The 19,789-nt window shown below is 43.7% G+C and overlaps 1 protein-coding gene across 1 annotated transcript in view; it reads left to right on the top strand.

Annotated features, from left to right (window-relative positions):
* The window catches only part of LOC126237477 (solute carrier organic anion transporter family member 4A1), a 1,087,525-nt gene that overhangs the window by 438,508 nt on the left and 629,228 nt on the right, over positions 1-19,789 (top strand). The window contains exon 4 of the mRNA XM_049947621.1: positions 10,789-10,984. Within this exon, the coding sequence (XP_049803578.1) occupies positions 10,789-10,984 (196 nt within the window). The remainder of the gene's footprint in view (positions 1-10,788; positions 10,985-19,789) is intronic.

Here is a 19,789-nt window from a genome sequence, read left to right as displayed (position 1 = left end):
CTTTCTGAACCGTCTATATTGCTGCCAGAAGCCGAAGCTGCAAGTCATGGTCGATTGTTTGCGTCACGTCTTTGATTATTCCCGTCATTTCGCGGATCAGTTTCTACTATTTCCACTTGTCTCTCTGAATTTCTGTCACGCGGAGGATGCCAATTAGGTCCTTCCTGTCTGTTAGATGCAAATTCTTGGTTGTGTCTGTTATTAAAATTTCTGTTTTCCTGTCTGTCTGCATAACTACTTCTTGTATAATTTCGACTGTCACTTCTGAAATTACTGTTAGACCTACTACCCTGGTTATTTCTGTAGTAAGAATTTCTATTACTGTATGGATAATTTCTGTCTTGATGATACCGATTACTGTTTCCGTATGATTGATCATTCCGGTACGAATTACCGTTATTATAATTGTCTGTGTAATTTCTGTTAGAACGTCTGTTATTGTCATAAGGCTGGTATCTATTGTCCTGTCTGTTACGTCTGTCATTCTCAAAGTTACCCATATAACGCCCGTTCCGATCACTATCCCTTTTCTCTGAAAATCTATCGTAATTACTGTTACTGAAAAAGTTACAAGAAGTCCCGTAGTCGTTGTCATACTCAAGTTCTTGTAACAAAGTCTTAAAAGTCTCAATGTCGTCTTTACATCTTCCAGCTAAAGCAATTTGTCTTATGGATTGTGGCAGCTTAGTTAAACAAATGCGAATTAATTCAGTCGGGCTATAAGGGTTGGACAGGAACTGATTCTTTCGAATCATGTCTTCGAAGTATTCTGCCGGCGTGCGGAACTCAGACTGTTTAAAATTACGCTGCATAATCAGACTATGTTTGACTCTGTCTTGCGTGTTTTCGGACCAATATGCCGATAGAAATGCATGATAAAAATCATTTAGACTATTACAATCTCTAATGAGTGCGCGCATCCGCGTCGCCGGTTCATTTTCTAAATATCCACACATAAATTCCAGTTTGTGACTTAGTGGCCAATTTGGTGGTAGTGCATACATAAATTGATCTAACCATGCACATGGATGTATGTCATTCTTAGAATTGCGGAAGATCTTAAATTTCCGAACAGTCAAAAAGTGTTTATAGTCAAAGTTTTCGCCTCGTGGCGACAAAGACCTACCGCGTCTGTCCCAGTCCCAATGTCGATTATTGTCAAGTTCGCGCGCCTGGCGTTCTTTTGTTGCATCCCGTAAATGAAACAAATTATTTTCTTCAAACCCCCCTGGTATCTGTGATTCTAAATTTCTTTTGCTGTCTTTTCCTACGAATTCGCCTTCAAATTGTCTGACTTGTTTTTTTAATGCCTCAAATTCCCTTTTCACGCGTTCATTAAATTTTCCCTGATTTTCAACATGCTTATTTATGTTCTGGTACTCTTCGGTTTCTGCAAATGGTAATGGAGCTGTATCATCCAAATCTCTGTCCCCATGTAAACTAAGATTTGTCAATTTATCTGAAATCTCCTCAACTCTTTCCGATAAGTCACCTATTTTTTCTTTCTGTTTATTTACGTCTTCCGTAAGTGTCGCGACTCGGATTTCAGTATTGACACATTTGGTAGTTAACTGTTCATATTGTTGTGTTAGATTATTTATTCTGTCATTTGGTACGGATTCCTCGATTCTCTCAAATATTTCTTCCTTATCGTGTGCACGTTGTAAATTTAACTCTGAAAATTTTTGTACTTTCACGCGATCTCTTTCTTCCTGTTCTCTATCCTGTTCCCTTTGTCTGATCTCTACTGCAATTAATCTATTATTGTGAGCATTCAAAATTGGTTGTACTTCTTCTCTGATTTCTTTCTTTAATTCATCTTTCATATTTTTGAAACATGTCCCTATTCGTGAGTCTAACCGTGTTTCCATTGTTTCCATCTCTGTTTCTGAACATGTTGCCACTGTTTTTAATTCAGATCCTAACCGTGTTTTCATTGTCCCCATCTGTGTTTTTAATTCAGATCCAAACTGTGTTTCCATTGTTCCCATATCAGTTTTTAATTCAGATCCCAAAGTTCCCATCTCGGTTTTAATTGTTCCTATCTCTGTTTTAATTGTTCCTATTTGTGATCCCAGTGTGCCCATCTGTGTTTCCATTGTTCCCATCTGTGTTTTTAATTCAGATCCCAAATTTAATATTACACCCATCAACTGCTCCATATTAAATGGATCAAAATTCTTTTCGCCCCTAACATTTCCCGCAAAACCAGTTTCCTTCGTCATAGCTGTAAAGCTATCTGTGTTCGATACTATTCCAGAATCTTCTGCCGTTAATCTCGGATTCTGTGAATTTTCTGATTGAGAAAAATTTTGAAATGGTTCCGGACTATTTTCCCGACTTATTACATTGTTTTCAACTCCATTATTCATCATACTGTTGTCCTGTGTTGGCGAGTTCGCCATGTCAACAATTTCGTCATTCTCACTGTCCATCATTTTTGTCTTTTTCATCGACCGCGTAATCATTTACAAAACATACAAAACTCGTCACTATATGAAAATTACACACAATGACACTTTATCTCCAACAATACCATTCACACGAAATGTTTCCCTCAAACACGATTAATCGAACAATTGAAATAATTGCACTAATTGTCAAACCCGTAGACAAGACAACAGAAATGAAATTTTGCAAAAAAAAATACCATTAGAAAAATGACAATTACCAAATCTACACATGCAATATAGACTACAATTACTAAATTACAAATTACTACAACAATCCTACTGTCTACTATTTCTACAATCAGAAGAATTCCAAGGGACGATCCGAAGCAGCGGTCGCCACGTGCATGGGGGCTTAATTAATATAAAATGCAAATAATTTTAATTTTTTTTTGGTATTTGAATGTTCGTCTACAAAGTCTCGTAAACGGTTGGCCCTGACTAGTATTATTGTACGCAATCTGACTGCATAGAACAACAACAAAGAATGAAATGGAAATTTTCATTAACACAATTAATTAATTAAGTCCCCAGCAACTATAAAACCTACGTAACCAAAGCACAAGTATAACTGTTCTGTGTGTGGAAGTATGACTCAACGTACGCATCTGGCACGGTTCTTCTTCAACAACACAAGAAATTTTAAATATCATTTATACTGAATTAATTAAAGGAAATAGAAATACCATAATTACTCAAGAAAACCAGAATTACACTCTAATACAAGAACACAAGCCAGATGCTTTGTTGACTGAACCTGTAATGACGCATTATTTAACACACTGAAATAATGAAAAAAAACACAGAATATTTTACCTTCATATATATTGACCCAAAGCACTCTGATCATTACAATTTTCCATTCCAACAATATCTGCTGTCTAGCCCATCAAACAACTGCATAAAACATGGAACAAGCACTCCTTACTACAACATCTCGACAAGCACACTCCACCACGACCTCTCGACAGGAACTGACTACTACGAGTCCTCGACAAGCACTGCCCTCTACGACATCTCAATAATCACTGCCAGTGGAGGCGGCGGAACAATACTCTCTACCGCGATCTCTGGTGCTGTGGCTCAGTGTAGCCACCTTTCAATATTAACATGAAGTGATTGTTATCATAGATCCCCAATGCCGCGTTGTTCCTACAAAGCTCTCTTGGAAGCTAGTTAAAAATCAGAGAAAGTACTCTCGTGGGAAACTACTTTCAGACGAGGTAATTGTTGCAAAAACGATTGTCTATTCCGCTCCAGTTTCGCGCATGCAAAGAGAATGAGACTGATTTCACATTTTGAAGTGTTAGTACAGTCACAGAACGGAATTAGATTTACTCCAGTGTGATGAAGGTGCATTGGAAAACTTCCATGGTTGAAGCTCAGGCGACAGATAACAGTCATCTAGGAAGACTAACATAGTAGAACCAGGGTCTGTGTGGACTACCATGCTAAACACAGGATTAATATCTTCGCGTGATTAACTGAGATCCAATCAAATGGTTCAAATGGCTCTGAGCACTATGGGACTTAACATCTGTGGTCATCAGTCCCCTAGAACTTAGAACTACTTAAACCTAACTAACCTAAGGACATCACACACATCCATGCCCGAGGCAGGATTCGAACCTGCGACCGTAGCAGTCGCGCGGTTCCGGACTGCGCGCCTAGAACCGCGAGACCACCGCGGCCGGCTGAGATCCAATCCTCCTGCCACTGTTTAAAGGGTTTCTACGTGTCCGGAGGACACAGCTGAAAAGAAAAATATTTGACGCAGATTAAATTTCAGGATTTTGTGGCTTCTTTAGTAAGAATATCGACTGCTTTACTATGAACGATGCCGCAGAGAGATTCAACCCACAACAATTCTATCGTCTAACATTGAATGTCACACTAGATGCACTGCCAAACGATTGCTAAGATGATGCTGCTTGTGTTGGAATTCTACTTCTTATGCCTCAGAGACTGCAAAACTGACATCGAATCGTATGCAAAGTGGTTCTCCTCGCCAGACATAATACGAGGACCAGTCAGAAAATAATGGCTCCTATTCTTTTCTCTTCCATTAAGTTGGTAATGTACGGGTGCGTACTGAAACGTAATGCCTACGATTTTTTTATTCCGTTCTCAGTATTGGTTAAGCTGTCACATTTCATACGTATCACTCAAACGACTTTCGCGATTCGCTGACCCTCTGCCGCTAGAGGAGACCGAATTGTGAGTGTGTAACATGATGGTGTGTGACGTAACTATGTCGGTCCGTGACAAACAGCGTGCTGTAATCGAGTTTCTAAGCACATAAGAGTTTGTCAAATCATGAAGCACCCTCTGCTTCAGCTTGGAAATGTCACACCACACATGAGCACTTGCAAAGTCTGCAACAATCAGACGCCATGGGTTCACTGTCGGGCGTTATCCTCCATAACAGGTCCGTGTTGCCCAATCCGATTTTCATCTGTTTCCATGCCACCTATATGAAAATTGAAGAGGACTTTTGGGGAAAAGACAAGCAGCAGTACGAATATCAAGAGCTCAAAAGGAAAACCAGTACTAAGCATAGAAAGGGAAAGCTGAAAGGTGGAAGGAGTGTATACGGACTGTATACAAGGGAGATGAACTTGACGACAATATTATAGAAAGTGAAGTGGTCGAATATAAAGATGAGATTAGAGACGCGATACTATGTGAAGAATTTGACAGAGCACTGAAAGATCTAAGTCGAAACAGGTCCCGTGAGTAGACGATATTCCGTCAGAACTACTGTTGGCCTTGGTAGCCAGCCATCACAAAGTTCTTCCATCTGGTGTTCAAGACCTACGAGGCAAGCGAAATTCCCTTATACTTAAAGAAGAATGTAATAATTCCAAATAAAGCAGTTGATGACAGGTGTGAAAATTACCGAACTATCAGTTCAATACGTCATGGTTGCAAAATACTAACATGAATTCTTTACAGAAGAAAAACTGGTAGAAGCTGAACTCGGGGAAGATCAGTTTGGGTTCCGGAGAAATGTAGGAACACACGAGGCGATACTGACCCTACGATTTCCCTAAGAAGATAGGTAAAGGGAAGGCAAATCTAAGTTTGCAGCATTTGTAGACATAGAGAAAGCTTTTGACAATGTTGACTGGAAAACTCTCTTTCAGATAATAAAGCTGGCAGAGGTAAAATACAGGGAGCGAAAGCCTCTTTACAATTTGTACAGAAACCGGAAGGCAGTCATAAGAGTCGAGGGGCACGAAATGGAAGCAGTGGTTGAAAAGCGAGTGAGACAGGATTGTAGTCTATCCCCGATGTTATTCAATCTGTATATTGAGTAAACAGTAAAGGAAACAAAAGAAAAATTTGGAGTAGGAATTTTGAAAGGAGGATACAAGATGAATATCAACAAAAGAAAAATGAGGGTAATGGAATTTAGTCGAATTAAATCAGGTGGCGCTGAAGGAATTAGATTAGGAAATGAGACGCTTAATCTAGTAAATGAGTTTTGCTATTTGGGAAGCAATATAACGGAAGATGGTCGAAGTAGAGAGGATATAAAATGTAGACTGGCAATGGGAAGGAAAGCTTTTCTGAAGAAGAGAAGTTAGTTAACACGGAATATAGATTTTACTGTTAGGAAGTCTTTTCTGAAAGTATTTGTATCTAGTGTAGCCGTGTACAGAAGTAAAACATGAGCGATAAACAGTACAGACGAGAAGGGAATAGAAGCTTTTGAAATGTGGTGCTACAGAAGAATGCTGAAGATTAGATGGGTAGATCACGTAACTAATGGGGAGATACCGAACAGAATTTGGGAGAAGAGGAACCCGTGGCACAACTTGACTAGAAGAATGGATCGGTTAGTAGGACATGTTCTGAGGCATCAAGGGATCACGTTCAGTATTGGAGGGAAGCGTGAAGGGTAAAAATCGTAGAGGGAGACCAAGAGATGAATACACTGAGCAGATTCAGAATGATGTAGATTACAGTAGTTACTCAGAGATGAAAAGGATTGCACAGGGTAGAGCAGCATGGAGAGCTGTTTCAAACAAGTCTTTGGACTGAAGACCACAACAACAACAAAAACAACAACAACAACATTTCGAAAACTATGCGTTTCTAGAAGATGACCACTCGACACAAAATTAAAGTAGACGAAATTTTCTACAGAATGCTCCCATTACTCCCATTACCACGCTGAAAATCTCGGCTCCCGAGAGGCTTCTTGCAAATACAGGACTGTTTGCCAAGGGCGGTGCGGGTGTAGGCGAGCAGGACTGTTCTGCACGAAACTGTGCCAGCAATGTGAAGGGTCGCGTTCCAACATCGACGGCAATTATATACAGAAGACGAAGACGATCTGGACAAACCCCTTGCAGTAATATTGTCTGCAACAGCTGGGGCGACAGAAGGTGTAACATTTCGCAGCATTATGCACCTTTACTAATCGAATTTTGTCTAACATTAATCATTCAATTACAATTTTTTCAGTTGAAAAACGAAAACAACTCACTGTGTATCCTGCACCTTCCACAGCCGCTAACACTTTGCGTAGACGCTTCATTGCCCAGAACCCTTCACCTGTACATTCTAGTGTTGTTCAAATGTGTGTGAAATCCTATGGGACTCAACTGCTAAGGTCATCAGTCCCTAAGCTTACACACCACGTAACCTAAATTATCCTAAGGACAAACACACACACCCATGCCCGAGGGAGGACTCTAACCTCCGCCGGGACCAGCCGCACAGTACATCCTAGTGCCAAAGAGACACTGACTGTGCTATCAGTAGCCATGTATGGTGATGGAACATGGAGGATAAACAGTTTAGACAAAAAGAGATTTTAGAAATGTGGTGCTGCAGAAGAATGTTGAAGATTAGATGGGTAGATCACATAATTAAGCAGGAGGCACTGTATAGAATTGGGGAGACAAGAAAAATGTCGTAGGATTCGACACGGTCTGATGCATCAAGGGCTCACAAATTTAGTGTTTGAGGGAAGCACGGGGGCGGGGGCAGAGAAGGTAAAAATAAATTGTAGAGGGAGACAAAGAAATTAATACAGTAAGCAGGGCCGGCCGGAGTGGCCGAGCGGTTCTAGGCGCTACAGTCTGGACCCGCGAGACCGCTGCGGTCGCAGGTTCGAATCCAGCCTTGGGCATGGACGTGTATGGTGTCCTTAGGTTTAAGTAGTTCTTAGTTCTAGGGGACTGATGACCTCAGTTAAGTCCCATAGTGCTCAGAGCCATTTGAACCATTTTTGAACAGTAAGCAGATTCAGGAGTTGTAGGCTGCAGTATTTATTCGGAGATGAAGAGGCTTGCACAGGATATAGCAGCATGGAGAGCTCCATCAAACCAGTTTTCGGACTAAAGATCGCAAAAAAATGGTTGAAATGGCTCTGAGCACTATGGGACTTAACTTCTGAGGTCATCAGTCCCCTAGAACTTAGAACTACTTAAACCTAACGAACCTAAGGACATCACACACATCCATGCCAGAGGCAGGATTCGAACCTGCGACCGTAGCGGTCGCGCGGTTCCAGACTGAAGTGCCTAGAACCGCTCGGCCACCCAGCCGGCGACTAAAGATCACAACAACAACAACCTCAACACCATAGTACTTGTGTTTCTTGTAAAACAAAAATTATAAAATAGAAAGCACTACTTTCCGACTGACCGTCGTACCAGTGTCGCTGCAGTGGGAAGGTACTGTGGACGGAGGAGGGCCCTCCACTGTTTGGTGGCGATGTTTTCCGACGTCGCCGGCGACGCATGCGCACCTCGGTGGTGGGTGCGTGGCGTCGCCGGTGGGCGGAGCAGCGCGGTATAAATGCCGTGCGAGGGGGCGAGCCGCCGCAGTCGCTACAGCGACACCCTGCGGGCGGCTGAGGGACCACGGCCGGCGTCTGACGGCTGCGTCCTCCGCGCGGCTACACCACGCCACGAGATTCACCTGCTGCTCGGAGCTCTTCGCACTTCAGGTCGCAGCACGTCGCCTGTTCAGAGACTCGGACGGACCAGAGACTTGTGACGATCGCTGGTTTATCTGTGTAGCTATTCGGCTATTATTGGAGGAACAGCTATACGAAACTTTACTGGCACTGCTTTCATTGTGATCATGTAATTACACAAACAGGTATAGACAGTATATTTCGTCGTAGCCACGTGAAGTGCTTGTGATATTTACCAGGCGAAAAAGATTTATTTCACGTCGCGTGACAATTACCTCGCACATTGTCAGCTCTTGAATTCGGTGCCAGCATAAGTATACCTATCCGATACGTTAACGGCACTGCTGTTACTGCAATCGTATAATTACACATACAGCTACAGGAAATAACTTTCGTCGCAGCGACGCCAAGTGTGGTGACGAATATTACCTCTAACATTGTTAGATTTTGAATTCTGTGCTAGAATTAAGTAAATCTGAGACTTTTGTTTGGTTATTTCATCGATTCTCAGCTAGTTGCTATCGCTACATACTTACGAGAGAGTCGGTGGCTAACCACCACAACAAATACTTTGCTACTGTGATGGTAAAGCTGCACTGAAGTGTTCCAGAGACAAAAAAGAATTGTATAGTCGTCTTGTTCAAATACAGACGGCTGGAATGTAGCACAGGTGATAGCGTAAAGAACTATTTCTCTCTGTGACAGTGATTGAGGTATTAAATCAGTGAGGAGGAATATTTTTAGCTGTGATAAGAGATCCGTTTGAGTAAAGAGACTAGGAAACGGGTGCTAGTATGGAGAGGTGGTAGAGCAGAAAATGGCTAGGTAACGCCGTCGTTTCCTCTCGTCTTCCAGTGGCCTTGCGCGTCACTCTCTGAACGGTATGCTAACGACGTGCAGCGTGACGGAACGCAAGAGACAGCTGGCTCGCATAACTGTTGTCCTCCTGTCGCCTGATTTGTGAACTGTTCCGCAATAGCGCCTGCCATTCCGAGTGACAAATCCCCGCTTTCAGGGAGACGCAACTACAAGTCATTTGGAACGAGCACAGCTACGAAGCTACGAGCATCGTCTTCAGCCGTCCTCAGCGGTAGTTTGCGAAGTGCAACTGTGTCACACGCACACGTGACGGACAACGTGCCAGGCTGCCTGCTGCGCGTGCGACGGCGCTCTACGCCACGTGGCCCGCTAGGAGGGAGACTTGTTGCTCCTCTGGCGAAATCAATACACGCAGGATTTCGGCCACGTGCTGTGTAGCGTGCGGGTGAACCAATTCGGCACACACACACAAACGCGCCTTCCCGCGCGCTCCGAGGGACGAGTTCTTTGCTCGCAGCGAGCCAGCGCGTCGGAAATCGTGGACGCGGAGAAAGTGGACGTTATCAGCGGCGGAGAGACAACAAACGGAGGAGAGTCAGTTGTTTCCTCTTCGAGTGAGTTCAGTGCGCCGGCGGCTCCATCTCGCGCGCAGAAGGTGTGCCGATTAAGCATTCCCAAACCGGAGCCGGCCGAAGAGTCGTCAGTTCTCAGAAGAGGAGGCGTAGGTGTGCATCCTGTGTGCTGAGAATACACATTGTTTGGACACTGTGCCAAAATCCAGTGTCCGGTCCACCTGATGCAGAAGGGAGTCATAAACAGAGCGGTGTTCATACGGATGATACGTGGCCATTGATCTACGCGTATGATTGGTGATAAAAATAATTTATGTGGCAGGAATTAGCTCGTCTTATTCAAAAAGCAGCACTGTGACAGGGATAGCAGTGCGGTCAGAACAAGCTTCCTCGCGTAACAGTGACAATATTATGTTTTTCTACAGAAGATTTGTAGCGGTCTTGATGTGATTCGGAGAATTACTAACGGAAAATTAGCCTGGCGCAAAGTGTTTGCATTGGCAATAACGCGAGTTTTACCGCAGATTACAGCTAGGAGCTAACGCGTTGCCGTATAGCGGCTGATAATATTATTCTGCAGGACTTTTAAGAACGCCTGCACGTGATTTAGAGAACTGTTGCCCCTGGGAGTTTTCTGTTGCATGTGAAAAAGTATTTGCGTTGGCAGTGGCACAAGACTTTGCTGAAGTTTAGAGGAAGGAGTGTTGCAGATAGGGTGAATTATTGACAGTGAGAAGGGAAAAGTTTTTTAAGCTAGATTTGAGAAATTTTGACTCTGCCATTGCTAAGTGACAGCGCGCAAAATTAAGACTCCACGGAGGTGATGCTAAGGACGTTTTTAGACTGTAGCGTTTCTTCTCTGCTGTGATCGACTTCGGGCAGCAGATGCTGCGATGAAGACGACGTGAACTGTTGGCGAACTGTACTGTGTCGGAGAGAGCTGTTACAGAGATCGACGAGCCGATGTCAGCATAGGGAAGAAGCGATGCCGACGTGCTTCTTGCCATTGCAGGGCAGCGGGGGCGGCGGCGGCACGGGAGGCGAGCCCGGGGGCGGCGGGGGCGGAAGCTCGCAGCTCGGCGGCGACGGCGGGGGCGGCTCGTCGGACGCGCGCTGCGGCTGGTGCTTCTTCCGGCCGCGCCTGCTGCAGCGCTTCCGCACCGCCAAGTGGGTCCTCTTCTGGCTGTGCTGGGCCGGCGCCATGCAAGGTAAGCCGCCCACGCCAGCTTACTGTCCACTGTGCGCGCTGCCTTCTAAGCAGGGGGTCTCCACTAAAGTGTCGCCAGGCGCATTTCTTCGGCCGGTGTTCGTAATTTGTGTAAATTATTATTCCTTTTCCGACTTAGACTTACAGCAATATAGGAGCATTATTCACCAAACGCGTTTCGCTTTTACTCGTAAGTCATTGGTGTTTTTGCCTCTTATTTATATGTTTTGAAGTCCAATATCACCAATGACGACTGGAAACGAAACATATGTGGCGAAAAATGCTCTTAATTTGTAGTAACCTTAAGACAGGAAAAATCAACTACTGATACATAACAGATGCTGCGGATTATGGTCATGCGAACAAACATTTTATTTGTAATTCGGTTTTTTGTCGAGTGTAAGTCGCACCCAGTCCATGAACGGAATGGCCCTAAATTACTGAGTATTTGGTCAGTGTGGCAGCACCCCGATGTTTACACCCGAGTAACAGGATGAGCGTGTGGGAGGGGATAGGGAAGTGGAGGTAGTAACAGCATACACTAAAGTATTCCTGCAAGTGGAGATAGAGACGCGGATCCACGGTTCCGTCCTTGGGTGAGAGGAGCCCAAATTTTCTTACTGCTCCCCCCCTCACACACACACACACACACACACAAATATAATTGAGGCTTCCCCGCACCTTTAACATGCCACATACATCTGTGAGTTGAATAATACATAAAATAATGCATAAAATATGTTATTTCTTTACGTCAGAACTTGGTACACTGCTTTGGCATAACATCCAAGAAATTGCAATTCAAAGAAATATTGAATTTGAAAAGCAATCGTCTGAAAATTTGAGAACAACTTGCGTCATACAATTTAAGAACCGTGTAGCGGCAGAGTCTTTGAACTACTCACCATTAGCAATGTTTCACTTAGCGCTGCAGTTGTGAACACAGGCATGCACATTATGGCTACGTTAGCGTGCGAATGAGGGGAATGTTTATTCCAGTAGTACTCTGTCCATTCCGTTTAACTGCTCTTCCAAGTAGAGAGGATATAAAATGTAGACTGGCAATGGCAAGAAAGGCGTTTCTGAAGAATATAGATTTAACTGTTACGAAGTCTTTTCTGAAAGTATTTGCATGGAGTGTAGCCATGTAGATAACGTGTATTATTTCTTTACATCGCCGGCCGGGGTGGCCGAGCGGTTCTAGGCGCTACAGTCTGGAACCGCGCGACCGCTACGGTCGCAGGTTCGAATCCTGCCTCGGGCATGGATGTGTGTGATGTCCTTAGGTTAGTTAGGTTTGAGTAGTTCTAAGTTCTAGGGGACTGATGACCTCAGAAGTTAAGTCCCATAGTGCTCAGAGCCATTTGAACCATTTTTTCTTTACATCACTACTTAGTACGTTTTGGCATAACATCCAAGAAACTGCAGTTCATAGAAATATTGCATTTGAAAAGCATTCGTCTCAAAATTTGAGTACAACATGCGTCATAAAATTAATTTAAGAACTCTGTAGTGGCAGACTCTAGGAACTACTCACCATTAGGAATGTTTCACTTAGCGCTGCAGTTGTGAACACAGGTCTGCATTGGTTAGCGTGCAGTAGTGCCCATTTAAGTTCGGCAAGTCTGACTATCTGTTACATTTTCTTCTTAGTAGAGGGTCTCTCCCTTTCTGTCTTCCGCTCCTCAAGTGCTGAAGTTTTCCAATTCTCCCTGCGTACTTACGAACCGTCCGGGATTTGTTGTTGACAGCAGATACTGTCAGCATAAGAATGTGTGCCTTTACATGGCTGAAATGTTACCCGTCAGGTCGTGAGCTCATCCATGTGGGAGTTGGCCCTCACACAACCATCCGAAAAGCATCCTTTGCTAAATGCATCTGTAATTTCCTAAAATTCCTGGCCATTTTCAGAACTCTTACTTTTCTCCGAAAATTAGCTGTAAAATTTGGAAAATTATATATCTGACATTATGAACGCTTGTACTAAAATGTCTTTTTGAGGAGGAGGATCCTCTCCCTTCTGTAGCCGTGCCTGATGCGGAGCGCTGTCTATACGCCAGTGCCAGGCAGCATAACAACTAAAAATTTCTCGGCTGGGTCAGATATTTTGTCCGCTCGGGGGCTGAGTGTTGTGGTCTTCTAATATTCGTACCGTCATGACTGACACGAAATTCGCCAGCATGGCTTCACATTACAAATCTAAGCATATGTAACTTCGTACCAGGTTACGGCTTGGTCCTAATGTCTGAATTGTCACCGAGCGAGGTGGCGCAGTGGTTAGCGCACTGGACTCGCATTCGGGAGGACGACTGTTCAATCCCGGATCCGGCCATCCTGATTTAGGTTTTCCGTGATTTCCCTAAATCGCTCTAGGCAAATGCCGGGATGGTTCCTTCGAAAGGGCACGGCCGACTTCCTTCCCTAATGCAGTGAGACCGATGACCTCGCAGTTTGGTCTTCTCCCCCAAATAACCCAACCCTCTGAATTGTCGCAACACACTATCGTACCTTCCACTGATGAAATGGTTTTATGGGCGCGTCCCGAAAGCCAATTACAGTAAATGAATGAAATAAAATATAAACGTTGAGCAGCAGTTTTGTACAATACCGTCACACACTAACACTTTGACATTTATTCACAGTGAAATTAAGTGTGATCTACGTTTCATATGAATAACCCAGTGACCATTTTTTTGCAAAAATCTGATACAGTATTTCTTTTTTGAAACTGTCGTCTAGTTGACTGACATGGCGCGTATGTCGTGGCACATTTTAAAAGGAATTTCCGTAGACAGGTTTATCTAAGACTTTCCTTGCTAGCCTTGGGTCTAATTCCAAGCGACAAAAGCTGTTTTTTGGCACAGTTAATATTTCTTTGTGTTGATCATGATATCGCATAAATTGCTGCCTAATAACACTTTTACTCATATCGTCAGTGGTATATTTGTTCTGTGAAGCTTCTTCTCTGAAACTGGTACCTGAATCCTATTCCGTTCAGCGCTGTGTCCCGTCTGCCGTAATCTGGACACTGTCGACTTACGCAATTTCAACATTTTGCTTGCACGTCACATCATCTTTTCCGTCAGCACTGTCACCCTGTTCTCCTTCTCGTCGACCGTAATTTTAATCCTAGATTGCTAAACCTCCGTAAAATTTACGATTGCAGTTGTCACCAATTCGCGCTTATCCCCAATCTGTTATTGTCGATATAGGGTGTAAAAAAGGACATTTTGTACTTATTTTGTATGTGACATACTATTGTATGAGGTTGATTCGGGGGAAGAGACCAAACAGCGAGGTCATCGGTCTCATCGGATTAGGGAAGGAAGTCGGCCGTGCCCTGTCATAGGAATCATCCCGGCATTTGCCTGAAGCGATTTAGGGAAATCACGGAAAACCTAAGTCAGGATGGCTGGACGCGGGGTTGAACCGTCGTCCTCCCGAATATACTATTGGAGACCTTATAATAGCAATTAAGTAGTGCATAAATTATAAACTATGACTTCCTTTGAATAAAATCTGGAGTAGTAAAATTTACGATGGTTCAGTAACAATGTAACATTCCCCTCCCTTTAGTGTTCTAGGGTTAATAATGGTAACAAAAAAATGGCTCTGAGCACTATGGGACTTAACTACTGAGGTCATCAGTCCCCTAGAACTTAGAACTACTTAAACCTAACTAACCTAAGGACATCACACACATCCATGCCCGAGGCAGGATTCGAAACTGCGACCGTAGCGGTCACGCGGTTCCAAACTGACGCGCTTAGAACCGCACGGCCACACCGGCCGGCAATAATGGTAACAGCAAGGCGTCACGGCTGCCCGCGAAGATATTTTCCGCGTTCGCTTTCTGTGCTTTAATTGCCAAGGAAACGCGCGTTCCGCTCTCAACTGGGTTTTGGCTTTGCTCGGGTCTAAAGTTCGCTTCATCGAGTAATAGTGCGGTATTCTGTTTAATGATATGTCCTGAAGGACATGTCGAAACGATAAACGTTTTTTGTCCGCGTCTTGCTGGCCCGACTTTTCCCGTAAAAGTGTGGCTGCCCGCTTCGCCCAGTCTAGTGATGCAATGCAGTAGGGCTATTCAGTCGCTGCTAGAGTACTGCTCCTTCTTTCTGTTTTACTGTCGCTGTCAACATGTATCGTTACACAAAATATCGCACCGTTCTATCGAATTAGCACACAAAATTCCACTTCCAAAAATTTTCTCTTTGTAACGACAATCATACCGTCATTTTCCGTCTACGGTTGGTTTGTTGGTTTGGGAGGGGGGTGGGGGGAGGACCAAACTGCGAAGTCATCGGTCCCATCGGATTAGGGAAGGATGGGGAAGGAAGTCGACCGTGCCCTTTCGAAGGAACCATCCCGGCATTTTCCTGAAGGGATTTAGGCAAATCACGGGAAACCTAAATCAAGAGCTGGACACTGGTTTGAACCGCCGTCCTCTCGAATGCGAGACCGGTGTGCTAACCATTGCGCCACCTCACTCGCTACGCTGCGCTTCGCATGAAATTCCCAATATGCAGTGTTTGTCTCTGCTGACTCCATCTACACGTTGCTAAAATAAAATAAACACCGGAGAAAACACCCCTGACAGCTTTTAGTAGAGTCACCCAGTGTAATTAGGCTGGACGCCAACTGTGCTAACTGAACTGGCCGGTTTTTCAGGAATGCTGTTGAGTGCTTTGATATTTGTCATCTATGGTTTACAGTGTCTTATCAGCAAATTAGACGATGTCGTTTTCTTAAAATTTGAGCTGCCTCTGTACGTGAGCTTTCTGCGTGCCTGTGTTCTTCACGGACGACCGTAGTTTGATTACTGGGATCTTATTTGGTTGTTTTTATTCAGCTGTAGTTCTGTGTCAGTAACGCAATCCGACAAAATTCAGCTCAAACATTTACTTCAGTACATACGTCTAAATAACGGACAGGCAAAGTGGTAGATGTAAACATGAAATGTAGGAAAGGAAAAGGTAAAAATAGGTGAGAAACCGTGCCGGCCACCCGTAATGCAATGGCGAAAGCTTAAAATTTGTGCCGGACCGATACTCGAACCCGGATTTACGACTTTGCCTTAACCGCTTCGCCCATCTCGACCCGGTCCCTGACCGAGTCACATTTCCAATTTATCGCACGCTGCGATGCACTGTTCCTCGTCCATTAAACTCTCTACTCGCAAATCCTGATACCCCTAGGAGTTTGGGTGATATTTATGCATCCGCCTGAAACACACGCCAAGAAACCGTCCCCCGCATTTTCGGACACAAAAGAGGTAGATGCTGCACATGGCATATTAAGTAGCAGCCATCCCAGCATTCATCCGGAATGATTTGTGGGAAATCATGGAAAATTCAACCGACAATCATATAAACGAGCCTTGATTTTTTCCTGCCGATTCCATTCACTGCAGTAAAATAATTTTCCATGATGCAAAACAGCGCACAACTTTTGAGGAAGGCTAGAGGAAATGTGTGTCCCAGGTTGCTGCAAATTTTTTGAACAATACCTACGGATACGTTCACAACTTGAGAAACTCCACACCGTTAATGAGAGGCGTACGTGAACTCCGAGATTCATTAAAGCCCTAATATATACCGTACATTTAGCGCAACTACTGCACTCTCTGTTAAAAGGAAAATGTGATAGGCCACGGATCGTTCTACGTGTCCATTCCACACTGTTCTACAAAAAGTAGCCTGGTTTACCGAGGCGACGTTCTTTGATTAACAGAGATGTAGCAAACTACGGTGTGAGCTAGTAAAGTGTTGTCATTGTTTTATCAGTAAGAAGCCTCGGTGCTTTTTCACAACTTTGTCTCAGTACTTGACTGGTATGGTGCGTCAGATTTAGGATGTGCTTCGCGGCAATAAAATGCAGTGGTCAGGAATGGACTGCATACGGTGATATAAAGGATTTTTTCTGTTCTCCTTGATCACGTGGAACGCTCACTACTTTCCCTTCTTAAGCGAATGAACAGTCATACTGTGGATGAGATACGATTTCAAAACGTAAATTCCTCTGGTTCAATGTCACGTTTAACTAGGACTAATAACAGTACTTGCGAAAACCTTTGCAGACGGGATACGTTTGCATTTGAAATATTTACAAATATTCTTCATGTTGTTAGTGTCTTGCAAGGGCTTTGCACCTCGATATGAGGGAGCACACGTGTCAAAGCAGTCTTGACGTCAACATTATTGCGAATTGTTGCTGGGTGCTCCACTGCGGATAGCCGCAAGATGTCACCAAACTATAGTTTTTCTGTCTAAAATTAAATAGTATGACACCAGTTCGGATATCCTCTGCAGCTATTTACGCCAGTAACGTGTAATTTTCTATAATTTAACTCCTCTAGTAGAGAGAAATAGATCTTTTATGCCTTACAGGAAAGCTGTTATTGTGTTGCAAGTCAGCGCAACAAAAAACAGTGGAAACTTCAATAACAATATTCAATGACCTCAATTTTATAGACCTCTATTTGCTCGTCCATCGTCAGTATGGTAATCGTTCACAGCCGTTATTAGTTTGAGCAAACATGGGGGCGGCCATTGTGGCCGAGTGGTTCTAGGCGCTTCAGTCTGGAACAGCGCGGCTGCTACGGTCGCAGGTTCGAATCCTGCCTCGGGCGTGGATGTGTGTGATGTTCTTACGTTAGTTAGGTTTAAGTTGTTCTAAGTTCTAGGAGACTAATAACCTCAGATGTTAAGTCCCATAGTGCTCAGAGTCATTTCAACCAAACATGGGGAGCTATGATTTTCCGGAAATTCTTATCTGATCCGAAACTTAACGTTATTCTTATCTGATGGCGGACTACAGCTTCAAATACTGTAATTTATTCCTTTTTTTAAAGCATGCGCCGACATTTATATTCACTATTCACTGACAGCTAAGTACTATTTTTGTAGTGTCCGTAGGTCAGGCTTGAGAATGAACCAGTTGGTTCGGAACTAGTCGCCAAACAGCCAGACACATGTACTGCAACTGCGACAAATTTGTTAATAAACGCTTCATGAAATATTCCTGAAATTCAACTTGATTATCGCAAATAAGCAAGGTGGCGCAGTGGTTAACACACTGGACTCGCACTCGGAAGGACGACGGTTCAAATCCGCGTTCGGTCATTCAGATTTTCCGTGATTTCCCTATATCGCAACAGGCAAATGCCAGGATGGTTCCTTTGAAAAGGATTTCCTTCCCCACCCTTGACACAATCCGGGCTTGTGTTCTGTCTCTAATGCCTCTATGTCGACTGACGTTAAACCTAATCTTCCTTCCTTCCTTTCTTAACTGTAATAGCTATAGATGTACACCTATGGGGAGAAATTGATAGGAGTGTGACATACGGTAGTTTCGATCTGTCCGGGAAAGTGTGATTGGATAGCCTAGGTGGCAACCGCACGCGATAAGCGGGTAATCCTGGTTCGAGCATTGGTCCGCCACTCATTTTCATATGTCGCTTTAGGTAGGAATAAATTTCATTACTCATGAAGTCAGTGCCCTAACTAATGCGAATAAATACGATAGGTGGTTGAAACTCTAACAAAATTTTTCAATATTTTACTTTGATGAGGCTGAAGCTCGAATCCATGCGATGCGGGTAGCTATGAAGGACTGTCCAAAATGAGAGAAGTAGGGTGCGTCCCATAAAGTCGATTATGGCAAATCGACTTTGCGAGGCGCTGCAAAGTATCTCACATCTTCGCTTCGCACACTGTGTCATCCCACCATTTACTTGCGATATTTCGAGTATCCACAGAAAACCTAAATCAAATTTGCCTGACCGGAAAGTGCACTCAGTTCTCGGAAGAATTCAGTGTATTAACCTCTACTCTCCACTTCGGTCACGAATCCTGGAGTCCATGCTTATTCAAAACATTCGAGGCATGTTTGAAAGTGCAAGACAGAATTCTTTGTATGGATAAAGTGGCAGTACGGGAACATCGCCCGACTTCAGTATATTTATAAGTAGCAGATAATACGGAAAGTAAACTATGCGAGATCCTTAAAACGTGTTGCCCGGCCGTTAACTCTTCAGTTCTACATACTTGCACCGGTTTACTTTTTTTCTTCATACTGTATTCTAACTGTAAATTCAATTATAATCAATTTTCCTTCAGCTCCAGAGCACTAGCGGCATATGTGTCCCTCTAATATTTCCATTACATAAACCGAGCGCATAAACTTGTTGCATTAGGTAATGACACCTTGAAGAAGGTAAACCAATTATTGGCGAGTGTATCTCTGACGTTACATGAGTTCTGTTGCACATAAAAGGTCACCAGTTCCATGTGTCGTATACGACACGCTGGCAGCGAAGAGAGTAGGTTAACACATTACTTGAACGAACGATAGAGTTAATGTCTCTCATACGCAAGAATACATTAATAATTTTTTCAATGACGTCGTTGTAGAGGGGACGTTTACTCTTTCTCTCGACACGGCATTTCCGGGCATTCACCTTACATAAAATGCGACGACCTTTACTTAACTGGGATGTTTACCAGAGCTCCTCGCTTTGACACCGGTCATTAAGTGGTCATTACAAAACGATGAACGTAACGACCCCACGAGATATTTGCTTCCACACTCAGCATAATTTTTTTTCTCTCATTCTCTTTCTTAATAGCATGCTTCTGAAATGTTAATATGTTCCGGTGTCCTATTTCTCGGAATTTAAATGAGAATCGTGTGTCTCTCGGAGGCCACTTGGCGGACTCGCGACATCTGATAACTTCTTATTTCGATGCCGGCAGAAAATATGACTTAGCAGGCAACTGAACGTATGAATGTAAAGAAAACTAGT

The sequence above is a fragment of the Schistocerca nitens genome, chromosome 2 (genome assembly GCF_023898315.1).
Source record: "Schistocerca nitens isolate TAMUIC-IGC-003100 chromosome 2, iqSchNite1.1, whole genome shotgun sequence".
NCBI lineage: Eukaryota > Metazoa > Arthropoda > Insecta > Orthoptera > Acrididae > Schistocerca > Schistocerca nitens.
The sequence above is the reverse complement of the archived record's forward strand: the minus strand, read 5'-3'. Positions and strand labels throughout refer to the sequence as shown.